A 19,325-nucleotide genomic window follows, 5' to 3' on the forward strand; every position below is an offset into this window, starting at 1 on the left:
TATTACAGATGCAGTCACAGCCAACATCATATAAGATTTTTCTTACTCCCTTTTATTTTAAACCTTTTTTTTTAATTTTACAGCTTAAATACAAAGAAGCCTATGAGCACATCAAGGCTAAAGGCTACACTCTTGGACCCAAAGCTGTTGGCTTTGAGCATATAAAGAAAGTGAATAAAGTTCTTAATGAGGTACTGTAAATGTTAATTACCGGTATATATGTTTGTATTAATACATCATTATTTGATATTTCTGGTATATACTAAAATACATTACAACATAATTTCATAAAACAATTTAGCTGCTATTTAATAAAAGCTGTTGAGAAACTGATAAGTCTCTTTGCTACTGAGATCCATATTTTCAACATTTTTTGGCCCAAAGCTTGCAAAAAAACCCCACACACTTTCTTAACCATTGATTTTAAAATGTACTTAAATTAAGCATATACAGAAGTGTTTGCATGATCTGGGCCTTAGATTCTCTGTAACACGTTTCCAAGATGTTAATAAAATAGTTGTTGTGAAATGTCTTTACTGTATAAGAACCAAACCTTTCTAGAAAAGTTGTTCCATTTTCTCCTGTCCTTCTGTACTATCTAGTGCATGGAAGCAGAAGGAAGTCAGCGGTTAATAAAGCAATAGCTATTTATTTTCTGCTAACCCAGATGCAGTGTGGTTTTCTTTCATGAGTTCTGTTTTTAACACATGGAATACTCTCTCCTTTGGTGCAGAGGCTATATAGAGAGATATACCACAAAAATAAGGACAAGATTCATACCACCCCTGACACGCCAGAAATTCGCCAAGTCAAAGCCACACAGGAAGCTATCAGTGATGTATGTCTCATTTTTCAGTTTTATAAAAAGGAGATGCTTGGTATATTCAGCATGAATAAATATATGTAATATTTTCCCTTTGTCTTTCAGCTGATCTACAAGGCAGATTTCTTTAAGATGCAGGGACACTTAATTTCCTTGCCATACACCCCTCAAGTGATCCATTGCCGCCACGTTGGAGATATCACAAGTGATGTAAGCAAAGATACCTTGCCTTTCATTGTGATGGGCCAAACTCTTTTCCTAGTCACACATGTGCAGATGTCAATGGGAGAAGAATTTGACTTGACATTTTAAATTGTATACAAGCTAAAATAATATGATTGTTTGATTATTCACGTTTTTCCGAAAGGATCAACTTTTAATTTTCTGTTATTATGATTGCTTCACAGAATAAATACAAAGAGGATCTAAACTGGTTGAGGGGCCTCGGTTGCTTCCTATATGATACTCCTGATATGGTCCGTGCTCGTCACTTGCGGGAGCTTTGGGTATGTTCTTTTTTCTGACACGTAATTTAATATTGATTCATTATTTACTGATGCACAGTTGTCAAGATGATCTGTGGTAAGTGCTATGTCAGAATGATTAAGGAACTCAGAGTGTTTCGTGCCGTGCTGCTTCGAAAAAGCTGATTTAAAGTACTAGCAATAGAGTGTGATGCTGCTGTATCAGCTGTTACCCATGTTAGGCTCCCCTGTACATTTTCTATACACTCCTGAGAATACTGCAGCTTCAATATGTGTCATGTTTATTCCTTTTCAGTCTAATTACGTATACACCAATACAGCAAAGAAGATGCGGGATAAATACAGTGTGGTTCTGGACACTCCCGAATACAGGAAAGTTCAGGAGCTGAAGGCACATTTGAGTGAAGTAAGTATTGCATTATTTTATCTGTTCTGGTTGGCAATGATCAAAAGAAGCTCAGATCATCTCACTGGCTTTCCTGATGTATTTTAGTCCTTATCCTTTCCTAGCTTTGAATAACTAAATGCTAATTGAACATTTGTAACAAAGGAAATAACTGCCAGGCTTTGTCTCCTTCTAGGTGGTTTACAGAGCTGCAGGCAAGAAGCAAAAGACGAAATTCACGTCGATCCTTGATACACCAGATTTCTTACGAGCCAAGAAAGGACAGAAAATACAGAGTCAGGTAAAATTCTTCCTTAATAGAAAAGGGGCTGGGAATCTGTGTTGATTGTTGAATCCATCTTACTACAGTGCTCCCCACAACCCTTCTTAGGTCAACTTAGAAATCTTAGAGATGACTTGTAATAATGATTAATACACATTTTCAAATGACAAAATGATTCTTAAGCTCATGATGTTTCTTTAACAAACGTTTTCAGTTCCATTCATCTGAAGTGGCAGAAATCTTTACTAAGTTCCATACAGCTGCATTCAGATTCTCTAAAATCCCAACCCAGGTAGCCAAATAAATCTGTCTTTATTAATGGGCTCATTAGCCAGGTAAAATGATGAAATTTTTTAATTGATGCGCAGTCTGCCAAGTGATGTGAAAAACCTGCAGGTACAGTTTAGACAAATAGGTAGGTCTAGCGTGTGCAGGTGCGTGTGTGTGGGTGAACACAGGCAGAAGTTGCAAAGAGTTCTTCTCCCTTAGTGCACAGGGGCCAGCACAATAGGGTTTCTTGCATTCACAGTGTGTAAAAGTTACCTAGAGTGGCTACAGCACTCAGTAGCTCAGAATAGGCCAGAACCAGAACCCCTCCTGCAACTGCTAGCACTCAGAGGCTAGCACAAGGTGGACTCCCCTCTGTACTTCTTTAAAGGTATAATTCATACATATGAGCAGTCTCCCCTCAGTGCCCCATGAGGTACTGTGCTTGCCTTTGCCCTCCACATGTAGAATGTGTGTCCTACACCTGGATGCTGTATCTCCTGCTATCTCCACTGCTGCATGTGGTTGTGAAAGCCAGAAACTTGCTTTTAATTAGTGCATCCACCATACGTGTTACTAATTTACACCTGGGTACGTTCCCTGTAGTTTTTCCAGTTACTAAAGGTGAAATCCTGGTCTTGTAAATAATCAGTAATGTTTTTTAAAGATGGCCCAGAATAAAAGCTCTTAATAAGGGCTGTGTGAAGGCCATTGCTATTATGGGATTTTGATTCGTAAATATTTTGCTGGCATTTATGGAGTAGCCAGAGTATTGAGATAGAAGAAGGATAAGGTGAGGAAGGGCCTGGAAGAAGAATGACTGGATTACATTTTCATGATGTCCGTGTGTGCGTACGCATTTTCAGCACAGTCATTTTGTAGGGTTCCCAAGATAAAGTTAATTAGAAACATATTTTTTGAACTTTCTGTTTTTCTTTCCTTGTCACAGTACTTGTATGTAGAGCTAGCCACCAAAGAGAGACCCCATCACCATGTTGGTGATCAGACCCCAGCCTTGACGCTTGCAAAACACGTGAAGGACATGGTCAGTGAGGTAAGATACCTGCTCCCATCTTCAGCACAGTTATACTATGTGAAGGTTCCAATTCTAACATTAATAGGGGTGGGGAGTGTAGGAGTAACAGAACACAATTTTATTTATTTTAAATCTTCTGATTCTTAAGTATTACATTTCCTTGTATGATCTCTGGGTATTTTTTCATTTAATATATAATTCTAACACAGAGAAATGTTTTATGAAAGAGAAAAATCATCTGCTTCTAAATGCATATCTGTAATATTCAGATTTATGAAGCCATGGAGGTAGCTTTAGCATCCGCCCCCTCATCCCCACTAAAATAAAATAAAATAAATCCTTTCAGGGATACATTAATAAATAAAATAAACACTGAATTTGGAACAGAAGCTGGTTTATGTGTTTATTAAAAGTGGACAAATGTTGTCATGGTACAAAACTACTCATTAAAGTGATGTTCAACAACTGTTATTTTTAGCTCTAGTCCCAACCCCCAAAATAAAAAATGTGTCCATTCCTCTGTAAGGCATCATGCAGAGCAGATTGGTTAGGATCTGGTTCTATACGGTGCTGAGCACCTTTCGGGAGCTGCTGAGCAACTTCAACTCCCATTGACTTCAGTGGAAGTTGAATGCACTTAGTATCTTGCAGTAATGACGCTCAACGAAGTGTACTAAATTTAGCTTCCCTGGGTCTTAACACAGCATCAGCTGGGCAAATATCTTTGTAACTAATTATATTTTTGTTCTTTTCCCTCCTGCCATCTGATCTCAGAAAAAGTACAAAGCCCAATATGAGAAGATGAAGCACAAGTACGCAACTGTCTCTGACACTCCTATCCTCATCAGGGCTAAGAAGGCTTACTGGAATGCTAGTGATGTATGTATCCTGCAGACACCATCACTGACAGTTTCCCTCATCTTTCAATAGAGCAGAAAAGGAACTAGGGACAATGAACGTATGGCAATATATAAAATAGACTGCCCGTGCATCCAAATCCTACTATGGTGCATGCTGTATCTGTCACTCTATCTCCATGCTGATCATAAAATGATGTCAATGAGATTCCTATGTTTGGACTGAAGGCACCATATATCTTTTTATGTTTGTCTTTTTCCAGCCAATCTTGTGTTCAAATGTGATAGTCAAAAAAAAAAATTAAAAATAAAAAAAAAAAGAGAGGATGAGAGAAATAAAACAGGACAAAATGAATTGCCTCCCCATGTGACATTTACAAATAATATAGATTAGAGTGAAAGTACTGATGCTGGAAGCAAGCACAGAAATGCTTTTATCCCACTTCTTCGTCTCAGTGCCGTTTGAGGAATAAATCTCAATCCTCACTGAGAGTTTATTCCCTTTTATTTAGAATGCAGATTCGGAAAAAATCAATTTCTGTCTGAGCTGACCTGGATAAGGATCTGAGGATGAAATGGGTTTTTGTTTCAAGTGTGGAATATTCATTTAAAGTTACTTGTAGATGTGTTCTGCTATATAATGAGATCTGTGGTGTACATTTCTGATTGCAAATTGGCGCCTGGGCCATTAAAAATCTGAAAGGTATTGGGGTTATGTATTGGGCTGCCCATCAGGTCAACTTGTTCACTTACACATGTCCAAAATAGAAAGGCAAAAGACCTCAGCTCTGCACTGGTGATTGCGAGCTTTCGTGCTGTGAATGAGCTTCCCAGCTCTCATACAATAGAACTTCTGTGTGGATCAGCGTTTCTGCACTGTGGAGGTTGGGGAGTTTCCAGTAAACTTAGAACTGGAATGACCTTCTTGCTTTCCTCCATTCAGAGCATGCCTGGATGGATGTTTTTATACTAAATTCAGCACTCATTGCTGTTGTACAGCGTACTTCTGTGATGTACGGTGCCTTGCTTCTTCATCTTCACTCTTAGGGCATGTCGACATGTACAGCACTGCAGCAGCACCGCAGTACCGATATAGCTGCACTGCCACTGCTGCAGTGCGTGTGGTTAAGACGCTCTATGCTGATAAGAGAGGGCTCTCCTGAAAGCATTAAAAAACAACCCCACGAGTGGCAGAAGCTGTGTCGGCGAGAGAAGCTCTCCCACTATCATAGCGCTGTGCACATGAACGCTTAAGTTGCTGTAACTTATGTTGCTCGGGGGGGTGGAATATTCACAACCCTGTACAACATAAGTGAGCAGGGAAAATCCCTGCTTTGATGGGCCTAATCTTTCCTCTCTGACTGAGTTCCAGTTTGGATCTCAGTCAGGCAGTTTATTTTGGGCAACAAAGCTTCTTAAATTTTCTTAGGCTCCACATTAACATGATAGGAGATGATGCATCCCCCTGTGTCATTCTCATGAGCCCAATTTCCATAATGAAACTGAGTGACACTTTACCTATGGCAATGTGTGACCACACTTCTAGAAAGGAAGTGTTTTTGTTGAGAGACCACAGAAGGTCAAAACCAAGTTTCTGTGGGCGAGCAGCTATGGAGGCAGTTCTAGACTTAAGAGAGGCCTATACATTTAGGTTTAATAATTGCTGGCAGACTATATAACTAATTTGTTCATATTTTTCTTCTTATCAGCTGCGCTACAAAGAGACCTTTGAGCAGGCAAAGGGTAAATATCACACAGTGAAAGATGCCTTGGATATTGTCTATCATCGCAAGGTCACTGATGACATCAGCAGTGTACGTATACAGCATTTCTAGTCCTGATTAATGTTTGTCATTAACTGTATGACACTAGAGCTTTTATATTTAATTCCCTCCCAGTGAAAGATCCTGGGCCTAATGCTCATTTACACTATGGCCACTTTGCATTGCTAGTGTGGTGTAAAAGGTTAGTGTGAATGAGAATCGGGCCTCACATTTAAGTACATCTTTGGGGTGAGTCAGTAGTGGGAAGTAGGAATGTCATAAAATTGGGTGACTAATGTATTATGTTTTCGAACTATTTTACATCATTTGCAACTTTCTTTTCAACTCCTTTTGTAGGTGAAATATAAGGAAAACTATGTGAGCCAGTTGGGAATCTGGAGATCTATCCCAGACCGTCCGGAGCACTTCCATCATCGTGCAGTCACAGATGCTATCAGTGATGTGAGTTTGAATGGTTACTGTATATTAGACATTGCATTTTTAAAGCAGGTGTCCAAAATGGAGTGTCACTTAACTCCTCTCAGGTATCATCTGCTGAAATGAAAGAGTGATCAGTTTCACAGTTGCTCGGCATGTTTTCAGAATCAACAGAGCAAATCAAGTGAACAAGGCCACTTCCTATTGAAAGCAGTGACAAAACTCCCATGGACTTTAGTGGAAGTTGTATTGGGCCCTATTTCTGTTGCTTGAACTTGTTTGTCACAGGACAAGCCCCTAGCAACACTTTAGCAGTCTTTCTGGTTTATTACAACATGTGAAAGACACTGGTACTTTTAACTATCTCAGTGGTGATTTTTTGTGAGCATGTTATTGAGACATAAAAACAATGTTCATTTTTTTTCATGGCTTATATTTAATATGTGAAATCCTGTGGCCTCGCTCCCACTGGAGTCAGGATTTAACCCAAGGACTCTTCCGGGCTGTGCTCTCAATTACAACTGTGCAACCCCAATGATTTAACTGAGGTTACAAGCTGGCCCCTTAATTGTATAAAAACAAATGTAGTTAGCAAGGTAATTGATGCAGGAACGCACATAACTGTAACTGTCATGTGTTAGACTTAGATATGGATGGTATTTCAGCATTAAATAGGATAATATTTTTTTCCCCACTTTGAACTTTAGGGTTCAAGAAGTGGGGACCTGCATGATCACTTTTAAGCTTAATTACTTGCTTAAATCTGGTACGCTGCCACCAGCCAGAAGTCTGTGTCTGGCACACTTTTGTTCCCCCAAAACCTTCCCTAGGGAACCCAAGACCCAAATCCCTTGGGTCTTAAAACAAGGAGAATTTAACCATCCCCCACCTTTTTCCCCGAGACTCTCCCCTCCCTTGGTTGCCTTGAGAGGCTTACGCTGATCCAAATTCCTTGGATCTTAAAACAAAGAGGAATTAACCATCCCCCCATCTTCCCCCTCACAATCCCTGGTGAGTTTAGACTCAATCCCTAGGATTCTAAAACAAGGCAAAATCAATCAGGTTCTTAAAAAGAAAGCTTTTAATTAAAGAAAGAAAAGGTAAAAATTATCTCTGTAAAATCAGGATGGAAAATGTTTTACAGGGTACTCAGATTCATATAGACTAGAGGGACCTCCCTCCCTCTAGCATGAGATACAAAGTTACAGCAAACAGATGTAAAAATCCTTCCAGCAAAAAGACACATTTACAAGTTAAGAAAACAAACATAAGACTAATCCTCTTTGCCTGGCTATTATTTACTATTTTGAAACATGAAAGACTGATTCAGAAAGATTGGGAAGCCTGGGTGTATGTCTTGTCTCTCTCAGTCCCGGGGGCGAACAACAAACCAAACACAAAGCACAAAGAAAGACTTCCCTCCACCAAGATTTGAAAGTATCTTGTCTCCCTATTGGTCCTCTGGTCAGGTGTCAGCCAGGTTTACTGAGCTTCTTAACCCTTTACAGGTAAAAAAGACCTTAACCCTTAACCATCTGTTTATGACACGCAGGAATTCACATAACTATAACTGTCATGTGTTATACTTAGATCTGGATGGTATTTCAGCATTAATAGGATAATATTTTTTTTGCCAACTGAAATTATTCCAAGTTTTTTAATTTATCTTCTTACTTTCTTTCTACAGTTTAAATACAAAGAAGACTTATCATTGCTTAGAGGCTTTGGTTGTTATGCCTGGGATACTCCTGATCTTGCTCTAGCAGAAAAGAACAAAGTCCTCTACAGTGGGGTACATAAATCTCTTCATGACTTTTGGAAGAATTGTTTTAAAGTTTGGTTGTGTGATGATTATCTTTTAGCTAAAGGACCAAATTCTGCCCTCCCATATGGATATGAATATTTCAGGGCAGAATCTGGTGCAACACATTTTAAATAATCCAAGTTACAGTATCATACAGATCAGAGTAAAGGGACCTTTTAGTTAATCCTTTTTATCCACTGCTAATGCAATTGTTCTCTACTGAACATTTTTTAGTGTTTCCAAATCTAATTTCTAATGTCTGAAGGTTTGATGTTTCCATTGCTTTCCTTGGAAGACCATTACAAACAGTAGACTTCTATATCTACAGCTACGTTACCCAAGTAATATTTTTCATTTTTAAATGTATTTATATATGCAATAATTCCACTATTCCTTTGGTGTAGATGTATTTTCAGTTCATATTTTTTCATGGTCTTTCTTTTAATTTTACTCTGGAATGACTAGTTTCTTTGTTTTCTCCAGTGTAAGTACAAGGAGTCATTTGAAAAGACGAAGTCTCAGTTTGAGTATGTAGCAGACTGTCCAATTAATAGGCATTTTAAACATGCAACTCAGCTAATGAATGAGGTAAGTACGATAACAGACCTTTGTGGCATGTCATGATCAAGTAGCATCTCAAGGCCCTTCATTAAATTAAAAGTTCATCTGTCCTGCATAGTGGAAAATACATTGAAATAAATGAAAAGCTACTGAAAACAAATGTGTCTTAAAGTTAGACAAAAATGAAGAAGGGCAAGGATGTTCTTGATATCTATAGCGATGAGTAAAGCAGGTGTATAATAACTAAAACAGAGTAACCTTTTGACCCACATTTCAGTAGTGAAAATGCAAAGAGCGCTTTCAGTTGCTGGCCAATAAAAAGTCAATAACTCTGAAAGGTATCAGTTTCCTTTTTAGAAACAGGGTTTTAAATCAGTAAAACTTAACTTGTGATTGTCATGTGAAAATGGTAAAGAATCACACTGAATAAAGAATTTCATTAGCATTAGGAAAACAATACTACCCACAAATCTATTCTATCCAGCTCTGTGTTTCAACATTATTATTTTATAATGGACCAGCTAATGCTGTTCCTTTTCAGCTACACATGCAAAGCAATTACATGGGAGCTAATAGACTCAGACTATATTAACATTAATAAATAAGGCTATGATTATGTCATGGAGGTCAGAGAACTCAAGAACTCAAGAAATCTGTGACTTCCAGAGACCTCTGTGACATTTTCTGCCCCAGGCTGCAGGCCCCTCCACAGCTCCCAGACCCCGCTGTGGTGGGGGGGACCCTGCAGTTCCCAGTTCCTGCCCTGGTCGGGGGACCCTGCAGCTCCCAGCTGCGGTGGGTGGACCCTGCAGCTCCCAGCCGCAGCAGGCAGCGGGGGAACTCCCACAGAGCTCCCAGCTGCTGTGGCAGGCAAGAGGACCCTGCAGCAGCCCAGTCCCCATGGCGGGGGACCCTGGAGCTCCCAGCCATCATAGGTGGTGCGGGGCCCATAGCTGCTCAACTGTCATGCAGCAGGACCCCAGAACTCTTACTCATCATGGTGGCAGGGACCTTGGAGTCCCATTTTGTCAGTGATATTTTTAGTCAGAGACAGGTCACAGGCTTCTGTGAATTCTTGTTTATTGCTCTTTAGAGCACAGGTCTGGGCATCTGGTTTCTTGGTTTCTCTCTCTGGGTTGGCCAGTAGCTTTTGTGTTGCCTTGGATTAATCACTGGGGTCTGGGAGCTGTCCATGACTTTTACTAAAAATATTCTTGACAAAATCTTAGCCTTATTTATAAATTATCCAGATTTCCTCTGCTTTTTCTTTATTTTTCTAATTTGGGTGAGGTCCTGAACAATATCTTTTTAAATATTATGCACAGTAAAATGTCAGTTTTGAAGCTGTTATCTCAGTGTTTCTTTGTGCCCTCGCCTTTTTACTTTGCTACAATTTAACATACAAATCTGAGTATGAGAAGAGGAAAGATAATTACAGTTTTGTTGTGGATGAGCCTAGAATCTTACTGGCCAAATGGAGAGATAAACTGAGCAGTCTGTTACTGTAGCAGTGCTGACCAGTGCAAGCAAAATGTGGCTGGATCGCACACAGCACATCTTTATCTGCCTGAAATGTGTATAGCCAATGATGTCGTAGTCTCACCTATGATATTACGGTGTTCTGGTTCAGTGTTATCACACAGTATCTGTTTTGCCACCCAAAGACCACAGCTGCTTTTTGAGTTAACTAGTTTGTCGTTTCTCTATGTATTCTCATATATTGTGCATCAGTTGATATTTGCATGACGTATTTCTCAGAGAGACAAGGTGGGTGAGGTAATATCTTCTATTGGACCATCTTCTGTTGGTGAGAGAGACAAGCTTTACGCTTACACAGAGGAAGCTGGTCCTCCCCTACCTTGTCTCTTTAATATCCTGGGACTGACAGGGCTACAACAATCCTGCATACATCTTTCTCACCTACAGTCTGATCCAGTGTCCACTGAAATCAGTGCAAAGAGTCTGATTGACTTCAGTGGATGTTGTATCATGCACTTATTCTTGACTATGTTTCTTTTTTTAAAATGATTTTTACACTTATTTTTTCCATCTAATTGCAAATATAAGGCAACTGTGCACTTGTTCGATTGGTTAAATGCCCTTTTGGTCTAAGATTTATTTTTTTTTTCCAAAAGGTGCTTAATGTTCTGATTGTTTTAAGGAGTTGGTAAATCATTGCAAGCCTTACAAATTGGCACCATTAATTAAAAATGCATGTTTAAAATTGTATGGATGCATATTGTCCAGGCATGCAATGATGTGAGTACCACATACTATGCTTGCCTAAATCTCATCACTGTGAATGTGACTGTGATCTAAAACTGTACTGTTCATTGACTTCACAAGTATCTTTTGTGCTTCATTGCTCTTTTCATGGACAGAAAAAATACAAGTCTAGTGCCAAGTTGTTCCTGCAACATGGATGTAATGAAATTCTGAGACCAGATATGCTGACAGCACTTTACAACACAAACTTGTGGAGCCAGGTAATGTGAATGGCTTCTGTTGCAAGAAGACATTATACACACAGTTTAGCTGCTTGAATGTTTAACATTTTAATATTTATGAATTCTCTGAATTTCTACTGATCTTGAGCTCTAATGTTTTCCCAGGTATTTGCTACTCTTTACTTGGTAATGGAACTTCTGCAATTATACCTATTACTCTCTGGGCCGGATCCAGCTCCCATCGGAGCCTGAACTGGTTTTCCATTCATCTACTGGGCCATATTATAATCCTCAATAAAAAATGTTAATCATGAATATTTCCTAACATAGTTCATTGGCCAAATCCTGCAAATTCTTACATATGTGAGTAACTTTACTCATGTTCATAAGTGTTTGCAGGATGAAACTGTAAAAGTGGCATTGTATCCCATCCATCACTCATATCACCCAGGAACCAGTTATGCCATCCTTTCTCATACTGAGTGTTACTTTGCCCTGTGCACAGTCCCCTTGACAGAACTGGCTAATGAATGTAATTAAAACCTAAGGAAGCATTTATTTTATGCATTTATCTGCAGCTCTGTACTGAAAATAGTATGGAGTCTCACCATCCCAGGTAGAGCATTTGGAGTCATAGTGTCTCCAGAAGACCCATACTTTTCAGAGCTCTACAGTAGTGCAAGGAGGAGTGCAGTGTACTCTTGCTGCTGTGTGTGTGAGAGAGGCGGGGGGGAAGCGAGGGAATTGTGGCTTCACCTACTCCATGCCCCAGCTTTTCTTTTTGTCCAGTTTAGTTTCCAGGCAGTCCTTCTGCAGGCATGCAACAGGGAGAAGCTCTTTATTCCTTTATGTTCATATTGGGCAGATGGGAGCACAATTCAGTTATTTCATTATTACAGAACAAAGGAAAAACAAACGCTTTTAAAATTTTGATTATGAAGAAAGGTAAATTCATCAACACGGAAATGATTCTAATATTTAGCGTTCAGATTTAGTTTTCCAGACTCATCAAATCTGGACTCCTACATAGTTTCTGGATGTACCAGGCGGATGTTAATGCAACTCATTCCAGAGCTGTTACATATTTATACCTGTACTTGAGTCAACAGCATTTGTTAGTGTTTAAATTTTGTAAAATCCATTCTGTATCCTCATTCCGTACATACTTGTTACCCATGTCATTGGCAAAAAAGCAAACAAAGCAACACCACCACAAAAACCCACCCACAACACCCTTTTCTAATAATTATTAACATTAATAAAATCCCACAGCACAGCACTAAGATGGCAAAGGCATTTGTTAGATAATTTCTGTTGAATTCAGCAATGGAATTCTATTTTTCTTGTTTAAAATGTTGCCAAGTAAACTCTGGCATATTTGAAGTATGGAAAATAAGCACTCAGCCTGACCTGCATGTTCACATGAGACGAGTCTGTTCTGAGTGTTGTTTGTATGCTCTTATCTTTATTTTGTGTCCATTGATGTTCTGATCTCTAATGCATGCATTATTTTCTCATTTGTAACCAAAATATTCCCAGTTTGGATGATTCAGGGAATAAAGTGCAAGTTAGTTTTTTTTAACAAACTCTGGATTTCCTCCACCTGTCCCTAGCCCATCTGTAGTAAATTGTCATTCTTAGTGCCAGGTCCTGCTCTCAGTGTATTTCATGAAAACAGGATTAGGCCCAGAGCTGGACAAAATGGCCCTCAAAGAAACTATACACATATATTTTAAGCATTGTTATGGCATCAGTGCCCCAATATTGTTTGGCACGCAATGAAATATTTAGAGGGGTTGCTTGGTCCAGTCTGCCATGTTTATATTTTTCCAAACCTTAATTAAAGTCTTTCAGCCTGGTACTGATTTTAAAAGGGAATCTTGTCCAGTGTGATTAAAAACAAAAGCAGTACTTTCACTGACCTTACAGAACTGCTTAGAATTCTTTTTAATCTCAGAGTTCTATTTTACACCTTCAGGCCGATGTACTTGCAGTGCCAGACTGTGGAGCTCTTATTCACATTGGAATCAGCATGAGACCACATGAGGGAGTAACTCACACAAACAGGCTCGGATGCTCCAATATGAATAAGGGCTTCATGCAGTCTGGCTCATAGGGCCACATTCTGTCTATGCACACATGCCTAGCTTCCACTGACTTCAGTGGGAGATGGGCCCATACATTGCAGTATGCAAATTTAACATGATTGTGTCTCTTCTTGAAGATATTTTCTTGTTTCATATAGTTAATGTCCTCTTCTTTGCCCCCATTAGTTTAAATACAAGAGGCAGTATGAAATGCAGAAGGACAAGTTTACTTCAATCGTGGATACCCCAGAACATCTGAGGACTGCAAAAGTCAACAAGCAAATCAGTGATGTAAGTATAATTACCATAATATCATAATGCTAAATATATCTTAAGTACATCTTCCTACTTTGAATTGTGACCTTCGAAGTATGCTAATTAAAAAATTGAGTCCTCCTCAGCCACAATAAAATATTTTTCAACTTGATTTTTTTAAAAACACTTAAATTGTACCAGAATTGTTAGCCAGAATAAATATGATTTAACAATTTTTACCCTCAGATTATTTACAAGATGGAATTTGAGAAGGCCAAGTCTAAAGGGTACACCACAATCCATGACACCCCTCTCTTACTACTAATGCGCAAGGTCAAAGACAGAATAAGTGATGTAAGTAAACTATGCCTGGCATGTGATATCAGTACGATGCACAATTAACTTTTATTTTACTACACAATACTGTTTATTTCTACCTTGTAGATAGTGCTGCCATAACAACTAGCCTCTTATTGAATTAAAATAATAATGATATAGTCTAAATTTCCTCCTGCCGCATCTGACACATTGACAGGCAATATAACAATGTTTTGAAAAGCTATACTCATTCATGTAGCTTTTCAGCGTAGTTCATGGGATAATGATGGGTGGACTAGAACAATTCTTACCTGTAATGAAAGCTACATGTTGAGCTATTCTCTTTTTAGATCACAGGTCTGGGCATCTGGTTTCTTGGTTTCTCTCTCTGGGTTGGCCAGTAGCTTTTGTGTTGCCTTGGATTAATCACTGTCATGCCATTTTCCCATCCGTACTGTGGGGATAATAAATACCCCAGAGCAGTGTGGCTAAATTAATTAATGTATGTAAAAGACTTTTGAAATTCTCAGGTGAATGGTGCTATAGAAAAGAAAGGATGAAAGTATACGAGAGCAAGGCTTGTCCAATGGCTATAGCACTACTCTAAGGAACAGAGAGCTCTGGGTACAAAGTCCTGCTTTGCTACAGACTTCTTGTGTCACCTGGGACAAGTTACTCAGTTGTTTTGTGCTTCAGATCCTTATCTGTAAGATCAGAATAATAGGATTTCCCATCCTCATAAATACATTAAAAGATTGTGAGGTACATGGATACAACAGTAATGAGGGCCATATAGATGAGAAGTAGAAAGTATTAATATTGTCTAGTTGCCTATACACAATTCTGAAGGACAAAAATTTTCAAAAGTGGCCAGTGATTTGGAGTATCTTCATTTTTGAAGTATCACAGGGGTAGCCATGTTAGTCTGGATCTGTAAAAGCAGCAAAGAATCCTGTGGCACCTTATAGACTAACAGACGTTTTGGAGCATGAGCTTTCGTGGGTATTTCTGATGAAGTGGGTATTCACTCACGAAAGCTCATGCTCCAAAACGTCTGTTAGTCTATAAGGTGCCACAGGATTCTTTGCTGCTTTTACATTTTTGAAAGCTCAACTTGAGCCACCTTAAGAAGCCTGATTTTCAGAAAGTGCTGAGCAGTCACTCTCTGAGGATCAGGTCTCTTTAAAGTATCTTGTAGTAAGCGCCCAGAATAATTAGTCACTTGAAAATCTTGGTCAAAAGCTTTAAACACAAGTTAGTGTGGACTGTGTATTTCATGTTGAATTAAATTGATACATCTTTATGTTTCCATGCAAATGGAACTCCAGCTGAAGACAGTGTATCTTTTGTGTGTGGAATGCCTGAAAACAAGATCTATGGATGCTTCTTCCTTTTCTGTTATAATTTTTAATTAAACAATTAGGTGATTTGCCTAAAAGTGGAATTCCACATGCTGCTGCTGCTGTTTTACTTTCATTGAGTTGTAGCACATGAATAAATACTCAGAATATGTTTCTTTCACCAGCTGAAATACAAAGAAGTTTATGAGAAGAATAAGTCTCACTGCAACGTTGTACCAGATGCTGTTCATATTAAAGCTGCCAAAGCTGCCTACAAAGTAAACAGCAATGTGAGTTCAGTGCTATTACTGCTTTTCACTGTTATTGTCAATGGCTGGTATTTCAAAGGACTCTATGGGAATTAGGCACTCACCTTCCATTGAAATTCATTGGGACTGTGGGTCCCTTTATGTTCTTTTTTGAAAATCACAGCCAGTATATAGAAAATGTTATTCGGAACATCTCCATTTAGTCTGGATTTTGCTGAAACCCCCAACATGGTCTTTTGTGTTCTTTTGCTTATCAGATAATTTTGATTATCTTTGAAGAATGTGGTGTTTTATCATGGGTTGAAATGAAATGCTGAGTTTACAAAGCATTATCCATGCATACAAAATTTCCAACATGTAGCACAAACACCAATTATCTTCAGGCACCTCCTAATTCCTCAGGCATGGAGGTGTAGGTGGTCCTAGTATTTTCCATGCTAATTTATTTAATCTTGTAGCTAGCATAAGTTCTATGTAGGAAGGGCTGAAAGCCTTCACACCATTGTGTGGGTCCAGGATGCACTGAGATGGCTAGTGAGATAACACATCAGATTTCTTCGAGGCCACGCCCACTTTTCAATACTGCATATGCTCCTTCAACCTGGCAGGGAAAAAGACCAGCACAAATAGACTTCCTCTGCATTGTCCATGACTCAGAAGAGAAGCATATCCCAAAAGTGTTGCTTTCATGGATGTGTACTTTTCCAAGCATGACTTCCTGCCTTTTCCCCCAATTCTCATGCAGTTGTTCAGGCAAGGGGAGAAATAGGTTCTGTCTATGTTGAGTTTATGAATGATATGATTTTCATTAATGTGTCTTTTTAAACAGCTGGATTACAAGAAGAAATATGAAGCAACTAAGGCTCATTGGCAATGGACTGTTGATAGACCTGACTTTCTCCAAGCAGCTAAGGCATCTCTGCAACAGAGTGATGTGAGGAAACTAGAAAATATTATATTAGCTTACACTCCTTCCCTCCCATACTCCATCGCTCTTTCACAGCAAAGGTTTGGGGGACTTTTTGTCAGCTTTTCTTTTCTTGTCTGACAGTATGACTACAAGCTAGACCGAGAGTTCCTTAGGGGATGCAAACTATCTGTCACAGATGACAAAAATACAGTTTTGGCTTTGAAGAATGCCATCCTGGCAAGTGATGTAAGTATTTGAACTTCTACTTTGTTTATTCCTTTGCTAACAGCTTACATGCTATTTAAGGAACCTAAAACCTATGTTGTGTGTCCAATTGTTTTTGTAAATATAATACCATCAAAATGGAAACTCTGGAGTTTGTGAATGTCATTTAGTAGAAATTTGTTGCAGATAATTTTGTCTGGGCATAGTTTCCGAACCTCGGTTCTTAAATGGGAGCAGGGGTTGCTCAATATCTCTGAAAAACATGCACTTCTATTTAGGCATCTAAATAAGGACTTAGGGAATCTAGGTTTGAAAATTTTGCTCAGAATTTCATATTTCATTAATTGGGCTTGTTTGTTCATTTTATTAACAAATTTACAAAATCTGGGATGGTTTTGGTCTTGCAAAACTCATTGGTCTGGTTGGTTGATTTGCAAACATAAATTAGAGGCAGTTCAGATTTGTGGCCCTTTTTATCCAAATACCCAACTTTTATGGTAAAATATTATTCTGGTTTTGACACAGGTTTAAACTCCAAACATTGAAATGCATGCATTATGTGTACATACTTAAATCCAAAGCTGCTGCTTTCATTTGGGCTTAGCATCATGACTGTAGAATAAATGTTGGCAATACAGTAACAAGATCTGAGTTTAAGCTCTAGTGAAATGTGTAGGAATATATAGTCTGGAGCATATTAAAGTTGACAGGCAAATCAAACTATGGGCCTAATCTTGAAAACCCTTACTCACATCAGTGGGTTTGCAAGGCTCTGACGTATATAGTAAGATGAGTATATTTGAAGCCCATTTTTAAAGTCAGTATAAGACAAATAAATTGCGTAAAATAACATCTTTTCTCTCCTCCAGATAAAATACAAAGAGAAGCATAACAAAGCTAGAGGAACATGCCTTGCTGTCCCAGACACACCTCAGATCCTCCTCTCTAAGTGTGTCAGCTCTCTTGTATCTGAGGTACCACATGTAATATTTTGTGTCTTCATAAATAGTTCCTTCTTATACCCTATATTTCTTTCAACTATTTTTTCTCTGTGCATTCAGAACAAATACAAAGAGCAAAGTAAGAGGCAGCTTCCGCATGGTTCTTATACAACCCTACCTGAGACACAGGACACTGTTCGTGTCAAAGAGGTGACCAAGAATGTCAGTGAGGTGCGTGACAAGTATAGTGCAACATTTTTTGCTCATGTAGAATTTTGCTATTGCTACATTCACAGTATTTTTTGATCATATGAAGCATTTTTTGTACATCCCTCCATATGCATTTTCTAATTTCTGTCTAGTGAGACATTTGAAAGCAATAGAACTGCTCATGACCTTAAAGTTAAGCATATGCTTAAATGCTTTGCTGCATCAAGGCCCAAAACATCACATCTCATAGCTCTTAACTATGAGGGATCCCTACTCAGACATGCTTCAGGTAACTTTTGATGCTGTAAGTTGCTTCTAATGTATTATGCATTAGCAGGCGCTCTGGATCCTCACTTTTTCTAAGTGGTTTAAGATTTTGTTGGTGGCAATAAACAATGTCCCTTTGGCTGGGGTAATGTCTTTTAAAATATTTCAAGAGACCTCTGTCTGCTATCAGTCTGATTTCCATTTCCAGCTCCAACACATTGTCTTCAGGCTGGATTGGAGAACTGCTGTTGAGACTGTAAACTGTATTGGGCTGGTTACGGTCCGTTCCGGGGGCACATTCACTGGCACCTGTTAACCTCCTACCATTCCCATGAAAGGATGGAGTGCTGGAATATGCTACCAGAGAAGCCTTTGATTAGACAGGAAAGACCGGAACCATTTCAGGGCATTTCCAGTCAACCTTTCAGTTTCCTAGAGGTGGGATAGGGATATTTGGTGATTGGAGGTATCAAATGCTGCAGAGGGGTTCAGCAGGATGTGTTTGGATATCTTCTAAACACTGCAGGGAACCAGGTTTCCTTGTTTCTGCTGATGCATGTTTAGAAGAAGTAAGTGATTTCTCTGGCTAGCTCAGTTGGCTTCTGTGAGGCATTATTGTGAGTGTCAGAAGAACACAGCTCCTTGTGGGAATAATGAGTGACATATAATACAAACCCTTTTTCCTCCACGCAGACAAACTATAAAAAGAAGTTTGTGAAGGAGAAAGGCAAGTCCAACTATTCCATCATGCTGGAGCCTCCTGAGGTGAAACATGCCATGGAAGTTGCTAAGAAACAGAGTATTGTAAGTTTGTCCTGCATTTACATCAAGCAAACAGCTCATATGATCATTTTCAATTGGAGTCATTCTCAAATCAGAAAAATCAAATTGGTCTGATTTTTCAGCTGGATGTCTCCCCAGCCTCCATTTTGCAAGGGAAATATGCATGAAATTATGTGTAGGGAAAGAATTTCACCTAGAGAAATAAAGGCCATCTCTGGACAATGTGATTGGGAATTAAAATAGTTTGCTCGCAAATAACAGTGACTCCACAATAATGTTTTCTTTCATTTTTTCCCATATGCTGTTAAAATTGCATTATATTTATTACTTCATTTGAAAACGGCTTACAAAAGCTGGTCCCAAAGATTTGTTCCCAGTGAAATCAGTGGAAAAACTCCAACTGACTTTCACAGCAGCAATACTGGGTTATCAGTGGCTAAATTACACTAAACTGGGAGGAGTGGTAGATACGCTGGAGGGTAGGGATAGGATATAGAGGGACCTACACAAATTAGAGGATTGGGCCAAAAGAAATCTGATGAGGTTCAACAAGGACAAGTGCAGAGTCCTG

The 19,325-nt window shown here is 38.9% G+C and overlaps 1 protein-coding gene across 1 annotated transcript in view; it reads left to right on the forward strand.

The window, feature by feature from the left end:
- The window catches only part of NEB (nebulin), a 170,535-nt gene that overhangs the window by 117,497 nt on the left and 33,713 nt on the right, over positions 1-19,325 (forward strand). The window contains exons 99-119 of the mRNA XM_032780956.2: positions 84-191; positions 734-838; positions 929-1,033; positions 1,231-1,329; positions 1,604-1,714; positions 1,890-1,994; positions 3,193-3,297; positions 4,054-4,158; positions 5,846-5,950; positions 6,257-6,361; positions 8,025-8,129; positions 8,625-8,729; positions 11,084-11,188; positions 13,423-13,527; positions 13,738-13,845; positions 15,335-15,439; positions 16,248-16,352; positions 16,470-16,574; positions 17,423-17,527; positions 17,615-17,725; positions 18,665-18,775. Of these exons, the coding sequence (XP_032636847.1) occupies positions 84-191; positions 734-838; positions 929-1,033; positions 1,231-1,329; positions 1,604-1,714; positions 1,890-1,994; positions 3,193-3,297; positions 4,054-4,158; positions 5,846-5,950; positions 6,257-6,361; positions 8,025-8,129; positions 8,625-8,729; positions 11,084-11,188; positions 13,423-13,527; positions 13,738-13,845; positions 15,335-15,439; positions 16,248-16,352; positions 16,470-16,574; positions 17,423-17,527; positions 17,615-17,725; positions 18,665-18,775 (2,223 nt within the window). The remainder of the gene's footprint in view (positions 1-83; positions 192-733; positions 839-928; positions 1,034-1,230; positions 1,330-1,603; positions 1,715-1,889; positions 1,995-3,192; positions 3,298-4,053; positions 4,159-5,845; positions 5,951-6,256; positions 6,362-8,024; positions 8,130-8,624; positions 8,730-11,083; positions 11,189-13,422; positions 13,528-13,737; positions 13,846-15,334; positions 15,440-16,247; positions 16,353-16,469; positions 16,575-17,422; positions 17,528-17,614; positions 17,726-18,664; positions 18,776-19,325) is intronic.

The sequence above is a fragment of the Chelonoidis abingdonii genome, chromosome 10 (genome assembly GCF_003597395.2).
Source record: "Chelonoidis abingdonii isolate Lonesome George chromosome 10, CheloAbing_2.0, whole genome shotgun sequence".
In the NCBI taxonomy this organism is placed as follows: Eukaryota; Metazoa; Chordata; order Testudines; family Testudinidae; genus Chelonoidis; species Chelonoidis abingdonii.